Below are 9,511 nucleotides of genomic sequence, written 5' to 3'. Positions count from 1 at the left end.
CTCCCTGCAAAGTGTCCACATCCAGCACCAACCTGCAGCCCTGGTCCTGCCCTCCTGACCTGAGTCTTTTGGGGTGTTTGGAAAGGGGCATCGCCCCTCACTGCTCCCTTTGCAAAGCACTCCCCAGTATTGCACTGGAAGTGCACATTCACAGCTCTGTCCTGCTCTTATGAAAGCACTGCTGGCTCTTCTCCAGCGCGTGGTTTATCCAGGCATCAGCTACTCCCAAGCTTTGCATGGGCGTTGGGCACCAACAAAAGCTCTCCAGAGGCAGAGGCTGAGTGCTGAAAGCAGAGATTCGCGCCCGGGGGTGCGGACCTGCTCCCTTTCCAAAGGTGTCAGCCGACAAGTCGCAACACCTACGCCTGCTCACAGGGAAGAGAGAGGCAAGGAAGGCAGGGCAGCAAGGAATCGGCCTGCAGATGTAGAGCTGCAGTGGAAGCAGTGCTCCTCCAATGGGCACCACATCCCACCCATGGGAGCAAAGTCCCACTAACGAATGCAATGTCCCTGTGCTCAGTACCAAGGGGACACAGCAAGAGCTGCAGGACAGTGCTGGAGCTGAGCCATCGCCAAACAGCCCCAGCAGCCCCCAGGACCTCAGTGTATGTAATCTCTCCATGCATGCTCATCTTCTGCCAGGTGCAACCAATAGCATCCACACACCCCTTCTGCGCTCCATGGGGAGAGTGGTCACAGGCTAGCAGATGAACATCATCTGCATTGCTGTGGCTGCCACAGCCTAAAGATACAAAAAGGGCAAAACCATGGAGAGCATCCCTTAAGAGCTGAGCCCAGTGGAGCTGAGGTGGCAGCCCTTGGAGGAAGTGAGCCTGCAGGCTCTCCCAAGACCAAGCAGCAGCTGCACGGCCAGCAGGCTCTTTCTGATCCCCTGGATCAGCGACTCTCCCAACACCACCACCTCCCTGCTCACACCTTGCTGAGCGGGTTAGCACGTCTGGAGACGGCTCAGCCGTGCCGCTGCCACCGGGCATTTTCCAACCATGCCTTGCTGCCCTCCTACTGCTGCCCGAGAGCACAGGAGAAAGCCTCAGAGGACCTGTGGGCAATTAGCATTTCAGACAATAATCAACGATACCCAAGCACCTGGTCTGAGGTGCGGGCTGTGGTGTGGAGCAGTCGGGGCTGCTCCTCTGCCTGGCACAGGTCCCCGCTTCTGCTGGGATATCTATTGTTACTGATACCTCCCTCAGAAGGGGAGGACCTTCCCTCTCTTTCCTCCCTTCTGTAAAGTGAAGCCTCAACTGCCTGTCCTTTCGCTTGTTTGCACATGCATCTTGCTGCAGATCTGCCCCACTGCTGTCTCACTGTGAGCGCATTTCGCACCACCTGGATGGGTTTCTCCATCTCAGGATCTGGGCATCCCGCTCCCCAAACATCGACCTTGGGCACCGGGAGCCAAGCTGTACCCATCCAGGAGGCAATGCCCAAGCTTCAGCCAAACTCTGGAATGAGTTCTCAGACAGTGGGGACCTGAGGACAGTCCAGAGTTCACCAGCACTGGAGAAAGCCCACGCAAAGAACCAGCAGGATGCCATGCCCACAAGGAATGGCACAGAGGGAAAATGCAGCAGCAAGGGGACACGGGTAGACCATAGACTCTCCTTAGGTGACTGCTGCTGTTTGGCCACCGAACTGCTCAGACTGAGTCTTTTTATTCATCTGGGACTGCCCAAGCAGGGCAGACGGGCACTGCAGTCCTCCCAGCTCCTACCTCTCACCGCCAGCATGATGGCTCCGAGGACCATGATGAGCGTTTGCAGCGCGTCGGTGTAGATGACAGCCGCCAGCCCCCCTGCAAAGAGCAAGGCACCACGAGCACTTGTGGGATCACGCAGCCCCAGAGGACTGCCCATGCTCACAAAGAAGTAGCGGGCCTAGAGAAAATGGGTTTCAACCCGTTTCAACCCAAGTCTCTGATTCATCCCCATCCAGCGCCTGCCCAGCCATGCCTGCGATCTGCTCCGGTCCGGGGTGACGCAGCGAGCACACCTCTGCCTGGCACACACCGGAATGCCTCGCTGCACAACGAGCCTCGTGGGCAGGAAAAAGCCACGTGGGATTTGCTCAAAACCAGAGTCTTGCAAAATCCACCACGTTTTGGATATAATTACACCATTTCCCATTTTGATGGCCGGGAGAAGATACTGGAGGAGGATTTACTGCTCGGCATCTCCACTGGAGCTACCAGGGAAGGGAATGTCCCAGCTGAAATAAAAGCTGAAATAATATCCTGGAAAGAATCATCGTTTCTGCAGTGCAAGAGTGGGACTACAAGCCAGGGGCTCCCCATTTCCATCTCCAAACTGTCATCACCCCCAAATCAGCAAGGAAAGACACCAACTGGTGCTGCACAGAAACGGTCCCACTGTGGGAACGTGCACAGGAGGTGTTCCCTGCAGCTGGGCAGGGGAATGGCAGCGAGTTGCACTGCAGGCAGAGCAGGTGGGAAACGGGTTAGGCGAAGGGCTCTGAGATTTTAGCTGCCTCAGTAATGGTTCTGTAATAGGAGAAGCGCTGATTAGAGCTGATTACAAATAGGTGCACACACAAGAAAGCATTTAGCTATGAGACAGAGGAGGAGCGAGTGATTACAAAAGCTGAGTTGTAATGACAAAAGAGAGCTCACACCCGAGTCACTGCTCGAGCTGAGTTCTCAGGAGGACGCACAGCAGTGCTGGGTGGCACAGGGAACAGCAGCCCCGTGAGCACACAAGTAAGTGTAAAACAGGAGTGCAAGTGGCATTGGTTCAAGCAAAGAAGCCAGACAGCGAGCAGCCTACCTGCAATGGTGTAGAGCCCTGTCACCAGCAGCATCAGGACGGTGGAGAGGTAGAGGTCCCAGCCCAGGCAGACTTGCACAAACAGAGCCCCTGAGTACAGGTCGGTCTGCGTGGAGACAAGGAGTGTGGCTGTAGGGTGCCACAGCCTTTGGGAACAACATGGGGAGCGAGTGGTGCTCAGCCCCTCACAGGATTAGGCCCAATCTGGCAATGACCTGCTCCCCAGGTGGCATCTCACCATGCTCCCTGCAGTCCTGGAGATGGGCACCTGGTGCCACCTGGGGGCTGCACCCCTCCTGGCACCCAGCGCCTTTGGGTGCTCCAATCCGGTATAGTCATGCCTGTCCCAGGTGAGCCCGCACAGTTAGGCATAACACTGACTAAATCACAAACCAACCGACCTGAAGAGCATTTGCATCATGAGCTTGAGGACCCCGGTTCAGGGCCTGTTCCATGACATTTGCACCAAACTTTCCACCACAGTCCCTTCCAGCACCCCAAGGGAGATGTCACCCCAAGGGCCAGGCACTCAGGCCTGGCCATGTCTCCAGGAGAGCCCTCAAGAGCACCAAGAGGCAATTCACCCCAATAAGTCCTGCTGAAGAGGAACCAACCCAGTGGCAACCATGCCAAAACCTCCACCAGCAGCTCCTCTTTCAGCAATGCCTTTCACCAGAAAGGGGATCCAGCTACAGCCTGATACCACACACACCTCCAAGCAGCCCTACAGGAGGACAACAAAGTCATCTCCACACTGCAAGCTTCAGCTACAAGGCAGAAAAAGGCCCTCATCCATCTCCTCCTAGTGCAATGGTTGTAGAACCATGGAATGGTTGGGTTGGAAGGGAACTTAAAGATCACAGAACCATAGAACCACTGCATGGTTGGTGGGAAGAGAGCTCGCAGCTCCCCCCCCAGGCCCAACGCCCCGCCATGGGCTGGCTCCCACCACCTTGGGCTGCCCAGGGCTCCACCCACAGCCTCGGGCACCTCCAGAGATGAACAAGAAGCAGAAACCCAAAATATTTTGAGCCTCCCCATCGCAACCTTGGTGCCTTCTGGAGGTCCCAGTATCCCCTTCAGGAATGCACCTCTCATCACCGCAGCAGAGCCCAGAGCTCAGATGCAAAAGCTCAGCCCCGGAGAAAACATTTCATAACCATTTCTCTGGGCTTTCTCAATGCCAAAGCATTTTTGCAGTCGTCTGCAAATGAGTCTAAGTCTTTGCTATGAGGAAGCAGAGGGAACCCCACCTCTCTTCCTCGTAATGCTGCTACAGTGGGAAAAAAATAAAAGCGCATGTGACTGAATTGTTCATAAGACATCCCAAATACAAAAACAAGCTAATTAAAACCAGGCATGACCTATTCATGAAACAAGTCCTTTCAACTGCAAAAGGAGAGCAGAAGCCTTTGAAGTCAGGCTCCTAATCCGGTGAGATCCCTGCCTCCGCCGGTGACCTCACTCGGAAACCCGTTCTTACCCAACACCACCAGTGCCTTCCTTCCCAAGGAGAGCTGCTGGCCAAGCCTGAGCCGAACGAGTTACACGGGACACGGAGGAGTCTCCAGGGCTCTCCACCAGAGCTGGAACGCTCATGCAAAGCTTCACCTATTCCTAGCTAAGGGGAATGGAATCTCTCAGCTGGGCTTTGGGCTGCCCCAACCACTGAGGGATGGGGACCAGCAAATGGGGAGGAGGGAGAGTGATGTGTTATGGGCACCCCTGCCCACAACAGAGCCACCGGAGCAGCGGTGACAGTCCCCATTGCCCTGAGCTTCACACTGCGCTCAGCACCAGGGATAGGACACCCGTGGCACCACCTGGCATATCTGCCAACACTCACCCCAACCATTGCATGGGTTCGCCATGGGTGGTGCCAAATGCCAGGTAGACCCTGGTCAGGTTGATTCTTCTTCTATGGGATCCTGCGTGGCTCAGCGGTCACAGGAAGCTCAGCAGCACAAAGAAAGCATGGCATAGGCTGAGCAACAGCACAGGCACAGGCAGAGCTGTGAGGGTGGGCGTGGGATGTCTGTACCCTCCAGCCAAAGTCACTGGCATCCGGGAAATGTGTGGGCTGAGCACCCCTCCCTCCATGGCAGAGCACACTTCTTTGGTATGAGGAGAGGGATTGTGTGATCATCCAGAGACAGACCCCAATACAAGCAGCCCTCAGATTCTATAAATTCAGATCACCAAGATCAATACTGGACCAGTACTGAACCACGTCCCTCCCTGGGCACCGTGGGAGCAGGGAAGAGGAATGAGTGCTGACAAGTTCCCAGGCATTAGGACAACCAGGGAATAATGGGTATCATTGCCCCAACCTGCAAACCGGACAGATGCTGCCACTTGTCCCAGTGGGAGCGGCACCAGGGCTGGGCAGGTCCCAGCAGCTCTGCCAGGACACAAAGGGACCGAGGGCTGGGGACGGGCAGGAGAGGGCACTTCTGCATGGCTGAGAGCAGCGGGGAGCTCGGGTGAGCTGTACAACATCCCTAATGGAGGAGAAATGCCATTAGGTATCCAGCTGCAAAAAATGGTAAGAGTATGAAATAGCTTTACGGGAAGAACGATCTCCAGCGTGATGGGACGTGGTGTTAGGGAGAATACAGGTGACAGCTGCACCAACAGAATCCCCAGCGCCGCTTCTGCAGGTTCTGCCCATGCTCAAAGCTCTGCATCAGCAGGAAGAGGGCTGCTCCCTCCCCTGCAACCTGCCTTTCAGCACAGCACCCGGAGCAGTGCCAAGGCTGAGACGGCAGCTCCTGGGTCTGAAGCCAGGAACACAGCAGCAAGCAGTGCTGCCTGCAATGGGTCTCCAAGTGGGCAGAGAAAGGCAAGGGAAACGCGAGCTGCACTAAATGCAACCTAAATATTTGCACAACGAGGGTTGTCCTCAGGTTGCTCTATCCTTCCCCTCTCTCCGGGCGGAAACCCCGGCCCCTCCACTCCTCCCAGGCTCCGTGCAGGCTGCGATGCGGAGCAGCAGCGGTGCTGCCCCGGTTGGGCTGCGCTGTGCATCCCGGAGCAGCGGGCAGTGAGCGCCGCTGCGTGGGGACACAGCTGGTGCTGCAGCCACCCGCTGCCTCCAGGTAGAAGCATTTGCTAAATTGTTTTCCGTGCAGCCATCGCCCCTCAGGGGTGGGACCCCTCAGAGCTGCAGGAGCGTGGATAAAACCCCAGGGCACAGCGCAGCCTGAGCACCTCTCATCTGCAGCCTCTCTGCTACGAGGCACACCATGGAGCTGCCCCAGAGCTGAGCAGAGGCTACTTACAGAGATTTTGGTGAAGATGGAGAGCAGGAGCGACAGCCCGGAGAGGTACATCCGGATCCTCTCGCCTCCGAACCTTCGCTGGAGGTACTCGGGCATGGTGACGATCTGCAGGAGGGGACGGGAGTGGTGACTGCCCCGTCCTGTCCCACGTCCCCTTCCCCGAGACGTGGCAGCATTCCCAGCACAAGGTTCAGGGGATGCTCCTGGGATTAGGGTAGATCCACGTACCCCAGATGAGATGTAGACTGGGACGAAGACCCAGGCCAGCGCCAGCAGCGCGTACGTCGCCTGTTGGGAAGGAAGCACGCAGCGCCGCTCCATTCACCACAGCTCCAACCCCAGCTCCCCCCCTTCACACACATTTGCTTCTCCAAGTGGCCCCCAACAGGAGGGAAAAGTGTGCAAGATCACAGTGGAGACCACCCAGCACCCTGTCAACAGGACCCTGCCCCTTCGGCCCTCAGAAGCATCCCACCACCTCCCCGTGTGCCATGGTTTTGCTGCAGAACTCCAGGATTTTGGAAGTCACCCAGGGGAAAGCAGCAAATTGGTGACCCACGCAGCCACCTCCCCGCTGGGGTGATGCAGGGCTGGAGAAGGAAGCTCTGCTCCAAAGCATACAACTCCCTGTTCACAAGGGCTTGAGCTGACTCCAGCGTCATGATACACGCCCTGGGCATCACATAGAGAAGCTGAATTTATGGGGTTGCATTGGTTATCCTCTGCACAATTCCTCCTAAGCCTTCACAGACAGCTATCTGCTGCCACAAGGCTCAAAAACCTCCTTTCCTTGATGACACAAGACATTTCTTACATTCCACTCAAAGCCGGTGACGGCGATTCCCCCAGCAGCGCCGGTCCCAGCCAGTCCGATAAAGAGCCCTGAGCCCTCACTGCTGGCAAACAGAGAGGCTCCGATCTGCAGGGAGAGCAGGAGGAGCTGCTGGGACATGGGCACGTTGTGCAAGGTCAGCTCCTAACAGAATTCCTCCAGAAGTACACGTGGGCCCCAGCAATCAATGCGCCCTTGTGTCCAGCTCATCTCGACATCCCCGGTGGGTTTGGGGTGGGATTTCTTGGTTTCACAGAATGGCTTCAGTTGGAATGGATCTTAAAGATCATCCTGTTCCAACCCTCAGCCATGGACAGGGCTGCCAGCCACTAGATCAGGCTGCTGCTCAGCACGGGGTCATTAGCAATCTGCTGCATTTATGTCATTGATAAAGGCATTGAGGAGCACAGGTCTCAGGATGGAACCCTGGGGGAACCCCCCCCACCCAGGACACGGAGCCATTGACCACAACCCTCTGGCTGTGCCCATCCTACTGACTCTTTCCCACCAAATACTCCGCCCTTCAGATCTGTCTCTCTCCAATTCAGAGATAAGGATGCGGTGCGGGACCACGCCGAGGGCCTTGCACAAGGCAGGATGAGGAGGACCACGCAGTGCTGCATCACAGGGGAACCACGAGGTCTCTACTTACTGGCCACCACGCCATGTCTCTGCCAGCAAGGAAATAGCCGCTGACCGTGTTCCTGTTCACCCTGCATGAAGACTGGGAGGAGAAAGCATCAGCACGGAACACTTTCCCTGCAAACCCAGACAAGAAACCAAGAACCCAGTCTGCCAGACAAGAGGCCGAGAGACTGGATAATTAATGGGAGCTCTGCAACTCCGGTGTAATTACATGAAACAGCAGCTGCACCCCAAATCCTCGGAGCCACGAGCAGTAAAGGGGCACCCCCAGAGAGGGCAGCGGGGAGGGCGGAGGATGCTGCCTCCATGCCGGGCAGACAAGCAGGCTCGTAGGGCACGGCCTCGGCCAGGATTTTTCTGCAAGGCAGAATACGTGGCTTTAGAGAGCCTTTGTCTCAAATTGCAGGTCGCTGAGAGCTTTTTGTGGTAAGCAGCGTGTTTGTCTTAACAGCCTGTAATAGAGAAGGGCAGAGCCGCTCGCAGGCAGCAGGCTGGGGGAGAAGTTTGTGCCAGGTTAAGCCCACCTCATTCTGAGGCAGGAGGAGTCCTACGTGGGGTGAGAGGAGCAGAGGGGTACGCAACAGAACAGAGCGAATGCAGCACAATATGCAAAACGCACAACAAATGCAAACTACAACTGGGGAAGGAAAAAAAAGAGTATTTATATTTTAAACGGTGAAAGAAGAAAGCAGAAACTGAGCAACAAAAACACTCTTACCCATATTCCCACAGCAAGGTTTAAGGAAAAGTAAGTCACTATGACCACAAGATCAGCAACGCTGAACTGCTGCAAGGGGGTGAAGGACCCGGCCGTGGAATTGCCTTCCATCGTTCCTCCGCTCCCTCCTTCGCCCTGCAGGAAAGCCTCCCACCAGTGGTCACTGAATCAGTAACTCATTACTGCCCGAAGGAATTTATCATTCATTAAGCCACCCTGCCTCGCAGCTCAGCACCCCCAGCCCTCGCCCCCACCTGCCCATAGGAGCAACCCAAGGGCCCGCAGCTCCCCAGCTGCCCTCCCTGCAGGCACAGCCAGGAGCAAGGCCTGGCAGAGCATCGCTGCCTTCTGCTATCACAGCACGGGCTGTATCAGTTTGGGTTTTGATTCCGCACACTCGTGAGGAGAAGTGAAGTTCTCCCTCACTGCTCAACCGGAATGTAACCTGCATTAACACGTTCCGAGCGCATGCAAGTGTTAATATGTCAGCTTGGTGTATCTAGTAACAGCACGGAACTGTTTAATAACCCACTGTCACTACAGCATAACCAGGTGCAGCCTCGCTGCTTGACATTTCACAGACAGAATACATCTCACAGGACAGCAAAGCAAAAATAATCTCCATCTCTCTTGGTGAATACACCAAGACCCAGTGCTCCCCAGGACTCCTCCCTGCAGCCCAGGCCTTGCTGGGCCAGGTGCTGCGCTAAGACGCGAGGGAATGGGGGGGAGAAGCCTTTCCTCCCTAAAAGCAAATCAGCTTTCCAAACCCCAAGCATGGTTGCCTCCTTCAGAGACGTGCCAGCAAAGGTCAACTTTCACTTCTGATTTTGGACAGGCATACTTATTTGCAGGACGTTCTGATTGGGAGCAATTAGACCTAACAACCCTTAAATAAGTGCTCGTTAATTCCACGGCAGCCAGGAACTCCCAGTCTCTGAACCCAGAGCCGTCCCATGCAGGTGTTCACCAGGAGAACAAACCTGAACGAGTCCAGCTCTGCATTACGGCTGGTTTTGTTTGGGTTTGCTGTTTTGGGTTGGGCAGTTTGCACATCCTGACGTTCAGGCCAGGATACAAAGCTCTGAATACCCAGTTCACCTGCCATGAGCTGAGAGTATCAGCTGGAACCTCTGCATTTCCATCCTCGTGGGGCTGCCACCACCTCTCCCTGCAAACCAAACCCTACCAACCACCCCCAGAGCAGCTCTGCCCTTCAGCTAACCAAGCA

At 55.8% G+C, this 9,511-nt stretch overlaps 1 protein-coding gene across 2 annotated transcripts in view; it reads right to left on the bottom strand.

The window, feature by feature from the left end:
* The window catches only part of SLC5A10 (solute carrier family 5 member 10), a 31,089-nt gene extending 21,584 nt beyond the window's left edge, over positions 1 to 9,505 (bottom strand). The window contains exons 1-5 of one of the 2 annotated variants that reach the window (XM_021412223.1): positions 6,900 to 9,505; positions 6,314 to 6,373; positions 6,086 to 6,190; positions 2,805 to 2,910; positions 1,736 to 1,816 (exon numbers count right to left, since the gene is read on the bottom strand). In XM_021412223.1, the coding sequence (XP_021267898.1) occupies positions 1,736 to 1,816; positions 2,805 to 2,910; positions 6,086 to 6,190; positions 6,314 to 6,373; positions 6,900 to 7,037 (490 nt within the window). In that variant the 5' untranslated portion in view covers positions 7,038 to 9,505. The other variant, XM_021412222.1, reaches the window with a different exon arrangement.

The sequence above is a fragment of the Numida meleagris genome, chromosome 13 (genome assembly GCF_002078875.1).
Source record: "Numida meleagris isolate 19003 breed g44 Domestic line chromosome 13, NumMel1.0, whole genome shotgun sequence".
Lineage (NCBI taxonomy): Eukaryota > Metazoa > Chordata > Aves > Galliformes > Numididae > Numida > Numida meleagris.
Note: the sequence above shows the minus strand (reverse complement) of the source record. Positions and strands in the feature narration are given on the sequence as shown.